Source organism: Pituophis catenifer, unplaced genomic scaffold (genome assembly GCF_029215685.1).
Source record: "Pituophis catenifer annectens isolate HBS135680 unplaced genomic scaffold, rPitCat1.0.hap2 SCAF_2, whole genome shotgun sequence".
NCBI lineage: Eukaryota > Metazoa > Chordata > Lepidosauria > Squamata > Colubridae > Pituophis > Pituophis catenifer.
In genome coordinates, this window is record NW_027256882.1 from 260,092,743 (window position 1) to 260,113,850 (window position 21,108).

The window sequence follows — 21,108 nt, forward strand, 5'->3', positions numbered from 1 at the left end:
TGCTGGAGTGCGAGTGACTTTAGAAGAAGGTTTCAGTAAAATTTTTAAAAATTCTTCTCACTTTTAAGACTCTCACTCTGTAATGAGGATAAATAAGCTTTGGAAATCAAAGTAGATTTTAAAGTTTGACTTTTTAAAAAAATCAACTTTGATCTTAGTTTTGTCTTTATTCATGCAAGGGGAAATAATTTCTCCCATAACATCCCTCCAATTATTTTCCTGCCCTCCAAAATTCCATACTATTCAAAAGATCAACTTTTGTGGAGGCAGAAGATGAAGGAATCTGTGGAAGGGAAATTGATGAAAACATTCACTTGAATAACTACAATTGTGTTCCATCAGTGATAGAAATGTACAATTCAATTTAATGCATTTTTATACTCAGTCTAAAGCCTAAATACATTGTTGACTGAGCTGTTTTATTTGTCCTTTTTATATTCCTATGGCTTTTCTGAATTCGGAATTTTGTGGCTCCAAGATATCATAAAAAACTCTACATTTATCAAAGCTGTGTCTGATGAAGAGTAAATCATCTACGGAATATTCATCATCTTTTCCAGTCCAAATGGTTAACGTGTACCTGGAAGAAGAGTCACCAAAGTTGAATTATTTCACAGATATCTAAAATATCTAACAGATATTTACCTATCTACCTATCTAAAATAGGTATTGCAATAAAAGTAAATGCCAAAACTTCAATTGTGTTATAAATGTTATTTTCACATAATGATAGTTCTATGAAATGAAAGCTTTCTGAGGAAAGTGTTTCACTGAATCCACATATTTCATAATAGTCACATCAAAATTCATGAATCTACTGAAATAAAAAAGTGAACTGCCTCATTAATATAATGATTGGTTTCAGACAATAATTTCCATCTTCATAAATCATGGGTCATAATTTTGGGGTAGGAGTAGCTTAAAGCCATAAGGAAGATGAGGTTGCATCATTTGGGCAGAGAAGCTGAGGTTTCTTTGTGTTTGTGTTTACTAGCGATAAGTCTATTTTGGTGCATAGTTAATGGATTTGGTATATTTCCCCATGCAAAAATGGTGGTACCTTGCTATTAGTTCTCAGAATCTATAGTCAGATTCTGAAAACCATAAGAGGACTTGAAGATGGCTGCCCATCCCGATATAAGGTACAACAAGAATAGTAAATGAAAATGAAACACTCCTGTATTAGCTTTGTTGAAGCAGACACATTCTATTTTGTTAATTTATTTTTAATCATTTTTAAAGTCTTTTATACATTATTACAACATTCAGTTAGTGCAAACCATACCTGTCTGATTGCTGTAGTAACCACAGAAGTTCAGATTTTGACCGACAAACCAAATCAGCTCTTACAGCAAATGTGATTGGCTGAGTACGATCTCTACATATTTCTGCCATTTCTTGTACCATGGCTAGACTATAACCTAAAGAAGGAACAAATGCTGTAGTACTCAGATATGGAAGCTGAATTTCTATAGTTAAACTGTCCACCTTTAATTAAAACCCCCTTTTTTTCTGGAATGAGAAGGAATAAGAAGAGATAAGGATGGGAAAGAGAAACTTTGATTCTTGCAAATTGCTCTTCTTCACTGCATTTAAAAAAGATAAGGTGTAATGTAACAAAACTGAAAATATCCAGAGGACTCATTGTTTTTGTCAAAACAATAAATGTGCATCACTGCCACTGCACAAACTCTGTCTCTTTTGTATGTGCAAGTGACATCACAGTGACATGATAGCTTGGGTCAATTCAGTACAATCCTGCTTATATTATTTTAACACCCCTTGCCTTCCTACAGATGCTGCTGTGTATAATATTTTTCAAAATATACTATAGGTGAAGGCTTTAATTGTAATGCCTTGCTGTAGCCTTTGAAATTAATATTACAGTTGTGAGGTCAAAGAATCATTTTGATATAAATATCAGCCATGTCAGATTTATATGCATCTCTTGAAAATTGCATGAGTAAAGGAGATGGGGAATCATGATTGTAGTAATAGTTTTTCTGTCTTGGTTATCCTCCATGTGTTGAATTTTAGTCCTCTATGTGCAGTGACCTCAGTATAAAAGATCACCTTTTATACAAATAGCTACCTAAAAATATCTTGCCCTGATTGCAGGACAAAATGAATTGCACAGTATTATCTATACATGAATTTAAAGCATTAGCACAGGTTTGCATTACCTGTATTGCATTTTGAATTAATTCTCCCAGTAGTCCATCCCAAAGATAAAGTTACATCTGGAAAAGATGATATCACTGTGTCCAGGAATCCCTTTGCATCTATCGGGTGATTTCCTTTTGGTCCTAGAAGTATGTCTGCATTAATCCAAACAGGTTGCCTAAAATGCAGGTCTCCAAGAAGCTTCATTGAGGGATTCACGGCTTCTAGACTATAAACAAGCAATACATTTTAAAGTATCTGGTAAAAAGATGTATATTTTTCACTAATTATCAAAATACTGGAAATGCAACTTTGGCAGAAAGAAATGTTTGGATTTTTTTTAAGTTTTAAAACTGAGGGAAGAGTTAATAGTAAAATTGGGTGGTTTAAGCATGCAAATGGTTAAAAAAAATCAGGACAATTCTCCCCTTTTTTGTAATTTGTAATTTTTCTCCTTTTCATGCCCACATAGCTCCCAAAATTAAAAAAAAAAAATCCCAATTACTTTGCATTTCATATGTGGCAATAAATCTTCAACACCCATATATAGGAACTTGTTTACACCAAAAATTTAACAAAATGGCACAGCTAGGTATGTTGCTTTATTGCAAACAACAGAAAAACCAATGACCCTGGACACTATACAGAGATAGCAAGACAGAGAGATGTACACACACAATACCAGAATGTTAAGTTTGATGCTGGCAAAGGAAAGAAAGGCAAAGGTTTGTAGCACCCTCTACTGATCAGGAAAAAAAGATTGTTTGAAATAACTGAAAATTTTGCTATTATTTTATTTCATTTTCTTTATTAAGTTTTTAAACTTAACTAAATAACGAAATAGCAAATAAAGATAACAAGAATAAGATAAAAGAACTTGTGCAGTGAGGCCGTCAGTTAGTTATATGGAGCTCTGTAGTCCTTAAGGTGACAATTTGTACACCCAGGTCATACACATTCAAAGGATTTTCAAATCCATAAAGCATAGTGAAACTTCATATACATATTAAGTGAGACATGATTACATATATAGAAACATCTTTTATTTGTAGTGTCATTCTAATTATTGCCAACTTTTTATTTTGAATTATTTCAAAATACATTAAATAATAGACAAATACTGACAGTTGCGGTATTTACTTACCTAAAGAGTTAAGCAGAATGACCACAGGTAAGCAAAAAAGCAGTGGAATAGGAGCAACTTCTGACTTCCTGCTAGCTTCCCCATTGATTTTGCTTGTGGGAAGCTGGCAAGAAGCATTGAAAATCATAGTCACGTAACTGTGGATGCCCATGGCAGCACTGCCATGACCACAAGTTTGCGGATACACCTTACACAAAAGAATGTTATAATAAAAATAATCCACATTTACAACTTGTGAATGGAAAGACAAGAATTGGATCAAGTGAAGTAACTACTACATGAATGTGTATGTAATATGTGCACAGAATCATTAAATGAATTATTGTATTGTAAAATATATTAAATACTTGCCATAAGACTAATTCTTCCCAAAATTTTGGCATTAGCCAGCTACCTTACTTTAGCTTTTTATTACTAGGGTTTCTTTCAGCACTTTAATGATAGGTCCTGCAGGATACTACTAAAAATACAATTCTTGGCATACTTATGCAGATGTCATTACACTTCATAATGTATGTGTTGGTAATTGATCAATAATTCCTTATTCAATAATATAGTGATTATTTAAAGTCTGAAATGTATGTGTGTATACTTTCCAAATTACCTTTTAAAATCAAGCTTGATCCCTTTGTTGGTGTTTTTAATTTCGTTTAACCATTCTTTGAGTGTATTATTACTATTTGTTTCAGGCGGATGAGCCATGACTGGGTGATTACCATAAAGAAGGACATCTGCTTCTATCATGTGAGCAGCACCTATTAATTTCCAAAACAAGAAACAAAGAAAAGAAAAATAGCAATAATGTTGTCATATCTAAAAAGCCATTTGTAGCAAAGTGTTTATTTTCTTCTACGTATATATCACATGAGAACAAATAAAAGGAGCTATGTGGCACTCACAACTTATTAAGGAGTCATAGAAATAAATCATTAAAAGAATCATCAGAAAATTTGCATCTCTGGAATTTATTTTCCCCTTTTATGCCCTGGGGTAATTATATGAACTAAAGAACGTACGAATATTTTTTCTCTTTCATGAATATATATACATTCTAATCTCATTACTTATGTTGCCTATTGAGAAAGCAATAGAAAAACTTAAAATATGAACTTTAAACATCTATTGCTTGAAAATATGAAATAGTAAAATAATAATTGCTTAGAGGGCAGCTTACTGGGAAAAAAATCCACTGTTCTCTCTGCTTTGGGTATCAAATCATTTAATTTCTGTTTTTAGAACAAGCGGTTTAGTTGCTTATGTCAGGCCCAAGTCCAAAAACAACACAGTGAAGTACAATTCTTTATTTGCTTATCCTGAACCTCTTCCTTCTTCTCCTATCCAGTTCAGAACTCTGCAGTCTCTTATTTTGGGCTTATTTGTACTCTTTGGCAGTGAGTTCACAAAGGAATGCCTTGCTTTTTGAGCCAGTCTGCAGTTTGCTTTTTCTTCCTTGGAAGACTGCTGTGGTAAGGGAGTTAGTTTGATGCACATTTGCTTTGGAACAATTTTGGATTAAGTTTGATCAATTTGAAATATGAAATATATAATAGAGGGTGGATTTTCAGAACATAATTATCAATAAATTAGTGAAATTAACATGTTATGCAGTTCCAAATTGGAATTAATTTTGACTCAATGGATTGTGTAATTAGAGAAAATTGGATTGAGTGAACCATGTTTACCTTAACCTTGGTTAAAATTATTATGTGAATATGCCACATTGCCATCTGAATTTTTTGCCTGGAAAAAGGTTAATGGAAGATTATATAACCATATAATACATGTGAATGAATAAATATATTAAGCATTTTTTGCCTAAATGCACTGAATAAATGCACTGCACATTTTCAGATTTCGTTTCAAAGAATAAATATTTTTTCCTGATGGTACTGCCAGGAAATTCAGTATCTCTATAACAGAATACTCTAACAACAACAACAACAAAAAAAAAAAAAACAAAAAACCTGATTCTTCCTTAAAAAAAACCCTGCCACTTGAACCTTGCCATTGAATCAAACTAAATTCAATCCCTTGTGATTTAACTCTGCTTTTTTAGAATTACTGAAATAAATACTGCTTTATTATATTATGAAGTACACAATAAGAAAAAATAAATTTACTTACCTGGTTTACATTCAAATATTATTTTCCAATACTTACTCTGTATTGCGTCTTTCATGTGTTGCTTGCTGTTTGCTCTGTGATACCAAATGATTTCAGCTCCATCTCTTGTTTTAATTTGCTTGGTATTCAGAAAATAATCTAATATATTTTGACTCCAAAATCCTATGTGGAAAACAGTGACAGGAATAATTTCATACAAGAGACTTGGTTGTTTTATTTCTGTTCTATTTTCTATTAATTTATTATTTACTGCCTCAGAGAGCAGGATCAGAACCAATGGGTTAAAATGACTTCCAGAATGTATGAACTGTCAGCCAGTGGAACAGGTTGTCACATGATATAATGAATTTTCTTTCACTAGTGGTCTTCAAACAGAGGATTAGCTTCTCAAACTCAGCACTTTTAAGATGGGTGGACTTAACTACCAGAATTCCCTAGCTGGAATGCTGAAAGCTGAAGTCTCTCCATCTTCAAGTTGCTAAGTTTAAGAAACAGTGTGCGAGCAGATCCTTCACATCCTCTAGGACAGGATCTTGTCATTATAGGATCCATGAGATCTGCAGTAGAAAGTTTTAATCTCAGGAACAACGAATGATAGTTAAAACTCTGCTTTAGCCCTGAAAACACAAAGATAGCTGGAATCTGATATGTTTCAAAGTGAGCAATATAAACCGGGAGAATGAGAGGGAGGGAGATGTCATAATCTCCCTCTGGGCATTGGGTGATGAAAATTTTGCCCACGCCTGGAGACGGGGGAAGAGAAAAGGCGCCAGCTTCCCTTGCTCAGCAGCAGGGTATGGGTATGAGTCCCCAGGTGTCCCTAATCCCTTCCTTATTAATGTTGTGGTGGAAGTCTCCCTAGCAAGAGGCTTTCAAGGGGTGAAAGCATCTTGCATTTCTTTCCAGTCTTTGCTGGGATTATTGCAATATTTTTAGTATATAATAAGTTGTTCTGCTACTTGGGGTATTTGGCTTTAATAGCCCAATCTAAACGAGAAAATAAATGAGCCTGATTCAGTGATCAGGTCGTAAGAGCAATTTCAATGAGATCGCACCAATTAGCTAACCAGAGCTGCTCTGGAGTAGCTCTACACACCCCCTAGGGCAGTGTTTCTCAACCTTGGTAGCTTGAAGATGGGTGAACTTCAACTCCCAGAATCCTCCAGCCAGCAAGCTACCAAGGTTGAGAAACACTGCTCTAGGGCAGGGGTGGGCAAATGTGGCCCTTTTACAACCTGCCAAGCTGTCTCAGGAATTCTGGGAGTTGAGGTCCGCAGGTTGTAAAAGGGTCTCATTTGCCCATCCCTGCTCTAGGGGGCTCCAAGACCAAATCCAACTGCAAGGGGGAAAAGGGAGAGCTGGTACCTTCCACTTCGCCAAGCGCGGACCCTCCGGCGCCCGGTCCTCCTCCGCGTTCGTCCTCTTGCATGTCCGATTTCGGGTCTTATTCAGACTCTCTCCGGCGCCCGCGGAGTTGGCCTTTCTTTTTTCAGGCGTGCAACCGGTTCTCTTCGCGGTATTGACGGGGCCTTCCGGCAAACGCTCCGCATCAAGGCTCGCCGAGTCCGACTTCCGAGTGCTTTTGCCCGTCGCCCGCCTCCCCGTTTGCTTCCCGCAGAGCGATGGCGAGACTTGCTCTCGAATTTGCCTCGCTGCTCTTACTATTCTAATTTGACCACCTTGGAAATCTGCGTTAAGGGGTTTATTATTCGCGAAGTAGCTAAATCAACAAGATTTACAAATGACGGATTCGTCTTGATGCCAGCTCCCAAGTGGCAGAATTGGCGCCATCTCTATGATGCATCCGGGCTTAAATCCCGGTTCAGCCGGGAAGCTCAAGAGGGATACGCGCATGGCAGCCGCTGCCTTTTAGATTGACTTTTATCAGAGTTTACTCCAGTTTTATGGAAATGTAGAAACTGAACTCTGAAGTAGTTTCGTTTGCCAAAAATTCCATTTTTGTAAAATGTGCATCATAGTTTATGAGGATTAGTAAATGATGATCCCTGCAATTAAAACTGTAACCTGCATCTTTGAGAAAACCTCCCCATGCTATTGGTAGGAGGGCGTTTTGCATGCATGTTTTCCAGTTTGCTTGTTTAATAATAGTAATTGAGAATGAAAAGTACCAGATACTGTACAAATACCAGATACTGTTGTTGCAAAAGAGTCAAGGAACCCAGGATCCTATTGCAAATATTCGATGAATACTCCAGATGACAAGGGAGTTCAACAAAAATGTCTTATTGATTTTATAAAAACTTTCAACTGTGACGACAAGGTGTGGACAGTCCATGAAAGCATGTATGTATAAGGCTACCTGCCTAGGGAATAAAACATACTGTGTGATGATCAGGATATAATAATATTGGCTATCTAAATGGCTCAAAAGTGGGAATGGGGTGGGCTAAGATTGGATGCTCTCTTAATTATTTATGCATAATATATCATCATATATGCCAGATTTGAAAAACATTTGTAATTAAAATTTCTGGGAGAAACATCAATCACAGATATACCAATGCCTCTTGAATGGCTAGAAGCAAGGAAAGTGAAAGGAATCCATTGTTGACCATGAAGAAAAAAAAAGTGTACAAAAACTAGTGTCTCCTCAATATTAAAAATACCCAAGATAGTTAACAGGCAATAGTAACTCAAGGCAAGTAGCTGAAGAAGAAGTAAGAAGTAAGAGAGGGACAGTGATTCTAGATCTGAAAAAGATAGCTGGTACTTGGGACAAACTATGACAAATCTAAGTAAAGAGCAAAGACATCACATTGACAACAAAGGTACATATTATCATAGCTATGGCTTTTCCCAGTTGCAATATAGAGAAATAACTTTGAATTTTGATGCTGTAGAAAACTGAACACTGGATTAACCCCCCCCAAAAAAACCAATACTAGATGAAGGAAAATTAAACTATTCTCTGAAAGCATTAATAATAAAGCCAAAAATAAAAAAAAATCAAAGAAATTAGAAAAGAGGGCAAAAGAATACAAGGTGGCTAGATGTTATGATAAAAACTTACAAGAACTCAAAAGTTATTAACTATAGAAAAATATTTATCAGGTTAATCAGCAATGACTGAACAACAATATTTTATTATGCTGTAATGCTGATTTATATATTAGTTTCCATGGTTTTTTGATATAACCATTCAGTAATGTGGACTTGAAATTAATAGCCCCTGTAAATGTTTATGCATAAAGTTAGGATGTTTTGTGGAATTTAAGGATGGATAGAATTATAATTTGAAAAGTAAACATTTTATGAAAAGCAGCAGTCCCCTCTCCTTAGCAGTAGTTCTAACATACTGCTATGATAGTGCTATTTCAAAATGCTCAGCATGATTTGCAAATAAAGTCAATGCATAAGTATGGTAAGCAGCAGAATGCTGACTTCCTGACAGCATATGCTTTAGTGATATGCAAATCATTACACAAAGTTCAGTTGTGATCTTACTTATTCCTATTTTATTTTGTGGTCTGAGTCACACAAGGCAAAATCTTAAGAGAAAACAAACTTAAAAAGTAGTAAACACTAGTTCATTGCTTACTTGCCCAATTAACCCTGGCTTTTTCAGGTCACAAAATAAAGTCATATAGTGGCAGGGTCATATGTTATGCTAATTTTACTTTGAAGATTTGTATGTCTTATATCAAGTACTAAGGCACAACAAATCCTACACACCAGACTGCAAAATCAAAACAAACAGAAATAACAGAAATGTCAGAATTAATCTAAACTTTAAGTATACATTTTAATTTATTAAACACAGATTGAGAATTTTTTGCCAAGGCTTGAAAGGCCCCAGAAACATTTAAAGTTGTTTTGAATTTTAAACATGCTTTAATCTTCAGCAAACCACTGGCATCATAAGATAGAGGACAAGAATGTTTCCTTTGACTACAGTAACCCTAACCCAAAAAGAGAATTAACCCTGTGGGGCATGATATTAAATCTGCTTCTAAAGCATTTTTAAAAAAAGTTTAGCATAACATAAATCCTTCAGCTGAATGAAATATTTAAAACCATAAATTTGGGATAGCTGGAAAAGAAAAGGGAAGATACATTAGGGTATTTATTTCATATTGTTATAATTTGGAACCACAATCTGAGCTACCTCCTTATTCTAATCAATAAAGAATCATAGTAATGTAGTTACCTTAAATATTTAAAAACAGGGAAATATATAATGCCCTACTCATGAATAGAAGGATAATTTGAAACAATATTTTGAATGTGCAATGCTTAATTAAAGCTATACTTAGGTTAAAAACAAGAGACAGACATTTGTGTCTTTATTAGGAAGTAGCAGCAATCCTGGCAAATGATGAGTATTATTAACAGTAATATGTTTGAGAAGAAAATGCTGGGGAACTGAAGTCCAGAGCGAGTAGATAATTCAGTGACCAGAAGAAGCACGACCAATTACTATGCAGAAGTTGTAGATTTTTAAATGTTCATACCAGTAAAAATATAGTCAGTTTTTTTTTAAATACAGTCATAAAAGTATTATAAAAGTGTTTGAAGAAAGTACAAGACACAGTAGGAAATAGCCTATAGCAGACCTAACACCCCACAAGATTAAAGCAAAGAGAATGAGAGAAAATGGGGAAATACGTGGTTAGGCAGAGAACAGCTGAAATGTTTACAGGTGATCTGGAACATGGCCAAAACATCACTGGGTCAGAAGAGTATGTGACTGTGCCAACTATGTTTGGTAATTTCAGCTCAATCTGAAAAATATTTTGAAGAATAAACTCTTTTGCTTACCTAACACATTATGAAATATTGCAAGGTAATCATAATGATTGAATTCATACACAGTGCTGATTTATTTAACTTCATTTACCAAATAAATCATAGTTCACATAACAAAACCAAATAAACCACATAATGATAGAGCTTTCACCACTAAGTTATGATACCATCCATACTTAGCAGAAAATTATGCTGTTGTGACATTTGCTATTCCCAATCCTAGTTCTAGTCATTTTGAGTGATAATGCCTAACAGATTTGTACATACCTTGAGGTCAAAATTGGATGGTCCCACATATGAATTGCAGATGAATTATAGGCAACAAGACGACTTGCCATAAAAAAAAGCTGTCAATGCCTAAAGGGCCTCTATCTAGGGCCATTTAGCTTTCTTTTCCATCCAACTGTCATATCACAATAATCCTAAAAAAAATATTCCAATGTAGTGAAGGAACACCTTTATTTAAAGGAAAATACCAAGATTCCTTTAGGTATGTAAAATTAGATGTGAAGTTCTTGCAATCTCACATTTTATTATCTATGCTTTCAACACAGTCATAGTTTGCTTTTTTATAGGTTATTCAACAAGTTTTCGGTAATATGAAGTAAGATATCACTCCCAATTTTAGTGAATAGAAAGAGCCATTAAATTAACTGAAACATTAAATTAAAAGAAACATCTAATTTAAACTGAATTAGTGGATTAGATTTAAGACTTCAGTAAGGCATTTGACAAAGTAGCCTAATTCTTTGTAAGCTAGAACAATGTGGGATAGACAATACCCCCACTAGATGAATTCACAATTGGCTGATCAATCACACTCAATGAGTAGTCCTCATTGGAACAATACCTACATTGACGGACGAATATGGTAGAGTACCTCAAAGGTTCTGTCTTAGGCTCAGTACTCATTAACGTTTTCTTAAATGATGTGGATGAGGGGATAGAAGGGGAATTCATTAAATTTGCAGACACCATGCTGGGGGAAATAACCAATACTTTGGAAGATAAACTCAAGATTCAGAAGAATCTTGGTAGACTTGAGCATTGGGCTGAATCCAACAAGGTCAGTTCAATGGTGAGACAAGTAAGATTCTGCACTTAAGCACAAATGCATAGATACAGAATAGGTAGTGTCTGTCTTAACACTAGTTATGTGAGAGGGATCTAAGTGTCCCAGTGGACCACCAATTAGGTATAAGCAAGCAGCGTGTTGCAGCTGCCAAAAATACTAATGCAGTTCAAAACTGCTTCAACTGAAGGATAGTATCAAGATCATGTGAAGTGATAGTACCGCTTTATACTGCACTTGTGAGACTACACTTGTAATACTGCATCTAATACTGCATCTGGCCACCATGATGCAAAAAAGATACTTAGACCCTAGAAAGAGTACAGAGAAGAGCAACAAAGATAAGGGCCTGTCTAGTCTATTCTAACAAAGAGAAGGCATAGGGGTGATATGATAGCAGTCTTCCAGAACTTGAGGGGCTGTTATAGAGAAGAGGGGGGTCAACCTATTCACCAAAGCACCTGAGGGCAGAACAAGAAATAACGGGTGGAAGATCATTAAAGAGACAGCCAACTGAGTACTAAGGAGAAATTTCTTAACAATGACAGCAATTATTCAGACGTTGTAGGTGCTCCATCACTGGAGATTTTCAAGAAGATATTGGACAACCTTTTTTTTTTTTTTTTGCAATTATATAAAGTCTCCTGCTTGAGCAGGGGATTGGGCCCTTCCAATCCTATTTTTCTATGTTATTCTAATCAGTGCTATCAAAAGAGCTGCTAACATTTTCATGAATACCTTTTTAAAAACTTTTAAAAACAGATAAGGAACTGATGAAATTTAACTGAACTGAACCATTAAAAGAAAAGAAGTATCTAAGTCAGTGTTTCTCAACCTTGGAAGCTTGAAGATGGGTGGACTTCAACTCCCAGAATCCCCCAGCCAGCAGCGCTGGCTGGGGGATTCTGGGAGTTGAAGTCCACCCATCTTCAAGCTTCCAAGGTTGAGAAACACTGATCTAAGTGATCTAAATAGAAAAAAAATGTTGCTTCTGGATTGTTAAAGCATCATGAGCTTAATTTACAAAATTTTTGATAATCTTTGTTTATATAGTAATACTTATATTCTAAAATAAAAGCCTAATGTTATTATTTATAAAAGGATCATCCTCCGGAGAACAAAAAGTTCTTATAACAGAGTAATGCTTGGTGCTATACAAAATTGTGTCTTAAGGTCATGTTTATACATTATGGATCAATGCTTCAAACATTTAACATTGTCTGCTGCCATCATACGCTCAACAGTAGCAGAACAGAGAAACAAATGCATATTATGTAACATTTAGTCTACAACAAATGTACAATTCTTGATACAAAGGAGTACAATGTTTTCATTACAATGGCCCATGGGACTAATTTATTGTAGTCTTCTACACTTCTGTGCCTTTAATCTGTAATTGTCAAATATCTGAGCAATAAATTGCCTTTGTAACTGTAGTTCATATATGCATCTAATGTCAAGGCATTTAGTTATAATTAGAATATATGTTTGCCGTTATAGGAATATAAGTATAAATAATTCAAAGACACACCGACATATAATTTCCTATAATACACAACAAACAGCAACATTGTGCAGGCATTATCAAACTTGATTTAGGTTATTTGAGCAGTAATCTCAATCATTTTTCTGGTACATAAATGCTTACTTATTTGAAAATAACCCATTACAAAAATAAGACTTCTATAAAGAGCCTCAAGTATTTTATGGCAAACTGTTCATTGATATTCAAACTAACACATTGTTCTCCCTGAACATAAACAGGGATACAAGAGGTCTCAAAAAGTAGAGAAAGGAGCATAGACAGGCTTCGTGCCTGATTTACTGCTACAGGATGACTACTTTAAGGGTCATCTGACTTCTTATTTCTTCTTGGAAAATCCAAGAAACAACTGTATATCTGAGCACAGAAGAAAACAATATTATTAAGTATTTAATATAAAAAGTATTAATTTTATGTTCATTAAAGCCATTATAAATATATAACAAAGTCAGCCATTAAAATGGGAATTCTCAAGTTCCAGCAATAATATATACTTTAAAATTTACCAATATTAAAAATGTATAACTTTATAAAATGATCACATCTGTCAAAAACATACTGGTTTCATCATAAAGATAATTATACTTGTAGAAACATTTTCAAGATAGGATAATTATGCCAATATTCTAGTAATTAACAGCTTTTATATCTGAACTATGCAGCAAGAAACTTCTACTCCATTTAAATGTGATATTTTTTTTAAATCACACAAAATAGTTAAGAATAATTCACTAGATTTACCAGTTATTGCAAAAAATATTATCTGTAAAACAGAGATAATTCCTTAATCACACATGCTAACTCTATTCCTTCCTTGCCTTAATTGTATTAAATGTAACATTTCAGAACATAAAGAAAGTGTACAGTTTAATTAATTTTCTGTTTAAGTAAAGATGGAAAAACAAGTTTTAATTAAATAAAGCTCTCTTAGAAGACTGCTAAATCATTGGCATAAAAACACTTGAATATTTCATTCATAATGTAATGTTAACTGCTTTGGTATTGGTCAATAGAGCAATTCAATTCATTACATTATAATATACTTGCCAGTTATATTAAAAGAGACTCATTAATGAAAAATATTAATTCAATTTCCAGTGGTAAGCTTGTAGTATTGGATAGCCAGCCATGAATTACTGGAATCAAAGCACTATCCAAAGCATTTAAGTAATGCTGTGGAAGAACCTGGCCTCCAGATCCTGCCTGATATTCTACCTAAAAAAAAAACAAACCCAAAAATTACATTAATAATTACTAATTTATTACTAATTTATTATAAATAATTATAATTAAATTACAGCTGCTGCAACATTTTAAAAGCTTACCATATCGGCATCCATAGAGACTCTGAGGCCTATCTTGTTCATTCCATTATTTTTCAGTGTTTTGAGATGCTTTCCAAGTGCAATATAAGAAGCCAATGCAATTTCTTTAGCAAGCTGATGAACGCTATCGTGTAGCTCACTAACATTTGATAGATAGAATACCTAAAGTATTAATTTAAAAATTAAAACATTAATAACGGTAGATTTCCCTTCAAAACTAAATAAGATGATACAGCTTCTCTTGAGCAGTGCATTATATGTTCTAATCACTAGAAATAGACAACCAATAGAGATGAGATAAATATTTAAACAGGGCGACAACGGCCATAAAGGACCAACATCAGATAAAAACAATTAAATTTATATAATGAATTGATTTAAGATTCAAAAGAGGAAATTATGAACTTTCTAATTGGCCCCCCTCACCTTGCTCTTTTATACTACTGCATTTTGAAGCATCCCCAACTCCCATACCACCTCTCCCATCCCCTGATAATCCTTACACTGCTATTAGTATAGTTTTTAAACATGTTTATAATATTAGAAGCCCAGCTACAATTGATAAGGGAGCGGAAAGTAAAGAGATATTGAGAGTTCAGACCCTGGACTTTAAAGAAGGTATATACTAGAGTTGTCAATTTCCATTTTTGCTTAGTAACATTTACCCCTTTTATTTACCATTAAAGGGCTCGTATTTAGAATACAGAAATACTGTCTTTCTCAAGAAAACAATGGACAAAAATGCTTATAATACAATAACCATTACAAGAATGAGGGTGGCAGAGTCATATGAAGAAACAAATGTGAAAAATCAGAGTAAGGAACATAAATATAGGAGATGTTCAAATTATGAAGCGTTTTCTTCTATTGGCACTGTATCAGAGTGAATAATGTCAACTTTAAAAATGCAAAGCGATTATCTTCATTTATTTACGGGGGGGAAAATCAGTCTTGCTTGTCATCATCAAAATACCAATGGCTGAAAGTTTCAACTTTTTAGATTTCATGTCCAGGTATTTTGGTGTTTTTTGGGGGTGGGAGAGGATGTAATTTAACCTTTTTTAGATGAGCGATCACTATAATAAAGCCTGAGCAGAATCTTCCCAAAGAAAACTGTTTAATTTAATGGACAAAATGAGAGCTGGGAGTACAGATGAAAGCAGCTGCATGGTTAATTCAGTATTCTTTCACATTCAGAGGACATTTAATATTTTACCTAACTTCATTTAATTTGCATAGGCTTTTCTTTAAAAGCAATGTTAACTTACTTCGGTACATTTTACAAGTTTTCCATCCACTTCAAAACATTCTTCTTGAACTATTTTTTCACTCCGTACTCCTTCCATAGATTTCCCATCTATCGGGCTTTTAATTCTATGATGCAAGGTTTAAATTATATTATTAGGACTAATCAGGCTGTTCTGATATCCTCAGAACATCAGAAGTTAATTCCAAAAGAACTTACTCCAAGCGTGTCTGCCCAGCTAAAGCAAACAGGGACCTTTGGACAGCACATATAAGTTACTGGAGATGAATTACCACTTTAAGTGGTTTTACCACTTAGGTAAAATTGCCTAAGTCTTAGGCCCTAAGACAATATTTCATACAGGACAAGAAAAGTTAATAGTAAACCACTGCTATATTTTACCAAGGAAACCACATGGATAGATAATATACAGGTCGTCCTTGGTTATTGATAGCCCTATTTAGCAATTGCTTGAAGTTACTGCAGACTGAAAAAGTAACTTTACGACTGTTCCTTGAACTTAGAACTGTTACTTTCCCTGCAGCCATGTCCAGGTAGTCCTCAAATTACAACAGTTCGTTTGGCTCTTCAAAGTTACAACGGCACTGAAAAATGTGACTTATGACCATTTTTCTGTTAGGACCTTTGCAGCATCACCATGATCGTGTGATCAAAATTTGGATGCTTGCCATATTTATGATCGTTGCAAATGATCACCTTTTACGACCTTCTGACAAAGTCAATGGGGAAGCCACATTCACTAAACAACTGGGTTACTAACTTATCAACTGCAGTGACTCACTTAACAACTATGGTGAGAAAGATCGTAAAATGAGGCAAAACTTACTTAAAAATGTTTCACTTAACAATAGAAATTTTGGGCTCAATTGTGGTCATAAGTCAAAGACTACCTGTAATTGTTATTTGTGTGCTACGTAATCGCCACATATTTACAACAATCATCATTGACCCACAGTTATGTAATTGCTATTTGTGTGCTGCCCAGCAACAAACAAAATGAATGGAGAAGCTGGAAGTTAAAATTGCAAGTTATGATCACCGTAATATTCTCATTAAATGATTGTGGGTGATTTGCTTAACAACTGCAACAGAACTGATATCATATGTCCAGCACGGCCATGTGATGTGTTACTTAACACATTTTTGCACTATTAATAAGTGTTTCGGCCAATTTCCAAGTATTAGCCATTTTACAAAGAACGTTGGCATTTTGCAGAAAAATCTTAACACATATGATACTTCTGCTTAGTAGAATACACAATAAATACCTCATGTTTGTTTTCTCATCATTTTCTATCCAACAAATGTCTACATATTCTCTGAAATCTCCTGAATCCACTTTCCCACATGTAATTCGAAAGTCTTTTTTTTCACTCAGAGCTTGACGCAAGCCCTCCATAGTTTCTGGAGTGATCTGTACCATTATTCCATCTATGAAGAAACACAATCCTTTTAATAAACATATAACCCAAGTTATGGATTTTTTAAAACTGAAACGGCATTCCTATTGTTGAGATTTACCAGCTGATAGACCACAAGATTTGGCAAAACTATCACAATGAGGCAGACGTCATTTTGACTAATGCCACTAGCAAAGATTATCAATAAAACATATAAAATGCAGGATAACTTTTGGCAAAAGAATATTTTTATATCATAGTTTAAAGCTTTTAATTCATAGTTAATAGCATTTCAATCATGAAATAATAGGTTTATATGGTTTAATGTCAGTCACAACTGAACAGATAACATCAAATTATATGATCATCATGGGGCTCTCTCTCTCTCTCTCTCTCACACACACACACACACACACACACAAAATGTATTTTCTGACCTGCAGTCAGACTGTTTTGTTAAAATTTCGTCCAGCACTGCCACTTTACACATGTAAAAAGTTCAATTCTGCTTCATTACATTAAATAATGTAATTTATTGCATTTGAACCAATCTTTTGATTCTGGTAAACATGATAATCCATACCTTCAACAATACTGGATTTAGCAAGGAATCCAGAAGATGTTTTTAGTGCTCCATTAAACACTACAAAACTTGCACCTGTAACTGAATAAACAGCTTAGATTTAATTGTTCATCCTAGGCATAATATTTCACATAGAAAGCTACATATGAAATTCTTTCGACTCCTTTAATTCTTGACAAGTGCATCACACTTTGATTATTTCTCCTCAGATTATGCCTATGTAATTCACAGTAAGTAACAAATGCCACTAAGTTAACTTTTCTGAACATGGCCAAAGCTGAGACAGACAGGAAATGATTTGCATGCAAAAAAGTCTACAAACCATAACATTCAGCAGCTATTCTTAATCTATTGCAAATTCAGAAAAGAAATGTTGACTCCAAATGACTCCTTATACATCATCTAATACCATCAGCATTAAGTAAAGTTTTGATGCTGAAGCTTCAAAGCTAATAAATACAATTTAAGACCAAGAAAACTTTTTCAATGATATTCTACGTATATTTAGTATAAGGATACTTATACTATAAGTATACTTATACTTATAATAAGTATAATTATAAAATAATAACTTTTATAATATATTTGGTATAGATATTTCTTTTCTTCAATTTTTTTTTTTAAATGAGTCGTACCACATCAGAAATTAGAAAACAGGAGTTACATTGTACAGCAATATTGTACAGCATGATACTTACTTTTCCTAGGATGTCCAGTGGCACTGTTCGCTTGTGTTTGATATATTCCATCCTCGTTTTGTACACAAACTAAGTGGGAATCAGCTTGAGAATTAAAAGCTGCTCCAATGCTAATGACATGTTCGTTAGAAGTGTTTATTATTTTCATTACCTAGAAGACCAATATATTATATTATATTATATTATATTATATTATATTATATTATATTATATTATTATTATATTATCATAATATATTGCTATACTATGCTATACTATGCTGTACTATATTAGTTGCAATGTCATGAATATTGTTACTTTTCCTGATTGAACATGCACAAGATTAAACTCAAAATATTGATACGGTAATATTCACTTACATGTAACCATTTCAATCAAATAAGCCTTTTCCTCACTTATCCAGTGGCCTCTTTTTTAGCACACCAGAATTCCCCCCAAAAACTAATGCTGCTACTTCTCTCTTGTACAATATTGATTAGTGCCTACACTGCAAATCTCTTTTCTCCAGACTTGCTTTGAGTGTATAGAAGCAATATTTGGTTTCCTAATATTTGGGAAAATATTATTAATAGAACAAAAATAATATAGGCTAGATTTTTCTCCAGTACTATGAAGCCTTCTTTACATTTTCACTTAAATAAAATGTATATTATCAAATACAAAGTTTACAATATTTTTGAAAGCAGAATAGTTATTTGGCTAATAATTTACTACATTTTATTTTATCCATTCTCAAAGGAGTCAGGACAACAATTCATCGTTCTCATCTATCCAAACACCCTGAAAAAAATCATCTAGTGAGAATATGAGCCTATATTCTGTCTATTCAGAAAAAGCATGAAATGTTAAAAGGAAAACAAAGCTTTTACAGAAATCTCTGGTATGTCTCCACTGGACCACAAACTTGCTTCAAGTTCAAATCCTAGAATAAATGTTCATAAGTATTGCAACAGGGGTTGTGCCATTTAGAAATTTAATGTTTCGCTGCAAGAGAACAACCCACTTCAAATTCTATATATTCATGAAGCTGCTGATTCTTACATCTCTTACCAAATCGTTAATAGAAATTATACTTACCTCATTATATTTCCTCAGAGGTATTTTAATGTAACTTCTACCCATTTCCATATGAATAAATAAATTATCTATTGTATGTAATGTATATTGATAGTTTCTAAGGTCCTGCAATGCAATAAAAATAGATTAATCTAGTTCTCTAATTTTGAACCATGTGAGTAATTCATTACTACTGTTCATAATATAAAAAATACTATTAATTTTTATATTATGAACAGTGCTAATGAATTATCTGCAAAATAAGCTTAATTGTAATAAACTGGGTAGTTTCATAGCAATGAACCACACAATTCTAAGATTATCTTTGTTAACTCCATTTAATTTTTTTCCTTTCGTGCATTTACTGATAGTTTCTATAATTGTATTTCACTGATATTTAAGCAGTATTAGAATGTTTGTAATAGCAAGCTTCATCTATTTTCTTACATTGCTCTTTTGGTATAGAAGATACTAACGAAATACAAGCAATAGCATATACTTACAACAAGTAAATCCATGACTGTATGGCCTATTTTTCCAAACAGTGGCTTTCTATGTCTGATACTTGTAATTGGAGTTGGATATACTAAGAAATAAAAAAACAAGAAATGCCTAGAGTTTACTGATTCTCTTTGAAAGTTTAAAAAAGTTTAAAGACTCAGTATTTGCATTTAAAATGGACTAAATTGGATGGATGAAAAGTATAGTATTTTAAACACAAGCCTTAAATGCATCATAGCAAATAAAGTCCTTTAGGAAAAAAATGCTTAATGGAAATATTCTTTTTCAATAATACAGTGAGGATAATGGCAGAAAGTGACACAATAATGCCCAACCCCTTTAATGTTCTTTTGTAATGGGAAAGCCTGAGTAACATAAAATTTAAACTGTGGATCTATATAAATAGTATGACATATTATTTTCAGTCTCTGGTCTAGTAGTAAGAAAGAAATGATTGTACCGCCATAACCAAAATGACCAATGAAACAGATAAGTCTTTCAGACTAAGAGAAAATATAAACTTCAGATCAACCCACACAATTTATCTATCTATGAATATTCAATAGATTCAATATTGGATTCAATAAATAAATTCAATAGTTTCAATATTTAAAATTTAAATAAACTTACCCCCATATTCAGCTCCTAATCTCAACATCAGGCGAATAGGAAAAACTTTTGCCCAAGGTACTTCCTGTTTATGAATAAGAATGCCACATAAAAAGGGATTTGAAGGTAGCATGAGATCATCTAACTTCTGAAACGTGGGTGTAACGAACAGAAATCCACCATGCTCTTTGCTTCCAAAAAAGTCTTCAGTGAATGTAATATTTTCCAAATTTCCAATAAATTTTCCTGAGAACAAAAGAACACATGAAATCAAAGGTATAACAAAAAGAGATGGAACTGAACCAAATTTCTGATGCAAAAAAGAAATAAACAGATGGCTCTTTGAAGGACATTTTTTAATCTAATAAAGGAGAATATCTGTAACCCGGGGTTTTAATGAGGGGTCCTTAGTGCTCTCTGAGATTGGTTGTTTTCTTGAAGACATTTCATTACCCCAAATTTTAGTTTATCTATTTGATACTATGAAGAATCTGTTCCTGTTGTGCTATCAGCTGATTCAAGACAAGAGATACATATCTCGGGTGCTCTCAGGTATGACCTTTAGTACAGGTAGTACTCGACTTACAGTTCAAAGTTATAATACCGAAAAAAGTGACTTATGACCATTTTTCACACTTACAAGTATTGCAACATCCTCATGATCATGTGACCAAAATCTGGACACTTAGCAACTGACTCATATTTATGATGATTACAGTATCCCGGGATCATGTGATTCCATTTTGCGACCTTCTGACAAGCAAAGTCAATGGGGAAGCCAGATTCACTTAACAAACGTTACTAACTTAAGAACTTCAGTGATTTACTTAACAACTGTGGCAAAAAAAAGTAATAA

General features: G+C 33.8%; 2 protein-coding genes across 2 annotated transcripts in view; both read right to left on the reverse strand.

The window, feature by feature from the left end:
- Nucleotides 1-345: 345 nt before the first annotated feature.
- FAM151B (family with sequence similarity 151 member B) lies at nt 346-7,221 on the reverse strand. Its single transcript, XM_070935796.1, has 6 exons — nt 6,797-7,221; nt 5,468-5,593; nt 3,912-4,062; nt 2,184-2,392; nt 1,286-1,421; nt 346-580 (listed from the first exon to the last, which is right to left on the reverse strand). Exons 1-6 carry the CDS (start codon nt 6,858-6,860, stop codon nt 433-435), a joined length of 834 nt encoding a protein of 277 aa, XP_070791897.1. The 5' UTR covers nt 6,861-7,221; the 3' UTR covers nt 346-432.
- A 5,006-nt stretch (nt 7,222-12,227) lies between these two features.
- ZFYVE16 (zinc finger FYVE-type containing 16) overlaps nt 12,228-21,108 on the reverse strand; it is a 32,695-nt gene continuing 23,814 nt past the window's right edge. Inside the window, exons 10-18 of the mRNA XM_070938803.1 lie at nt 20,274-20,498; nt 19,646-19,728; nt 19,164-19,268; nt 18,087-18,237; nt 17,389-17,469; nt 16,674-16,836; nt 15,407-15,512; nt 14,139-14,300; nt 12,228-14,028 (exon numbers count right to left, since the gene is read on the reverse strand). Coding sequence (XP_070794904.1) covers nt 13,864-14,028; nt 14,139-14,300; nt 15,407-15,512; nt 16,674-16,836; nt 17,389-17,469; nt 18,087-18,237; nt 19,164-19,268; nt 19,646-19,728; nt 20,274-20,498 — 1,241 coding nt within the window. The 3' untranslated portion in view covers nt 12,228-13,863. The remainder of the gene's footprint in view (nt 14,029-14,138; nt 14,301-15,406; nt 15,513-16,673; nt 16,837-17,388; nt 17,470-18,086; nt 18,238-19,163; nt 19,269-19,645; nt 19,729-20,273; nt 20,499-21,108) is intronic.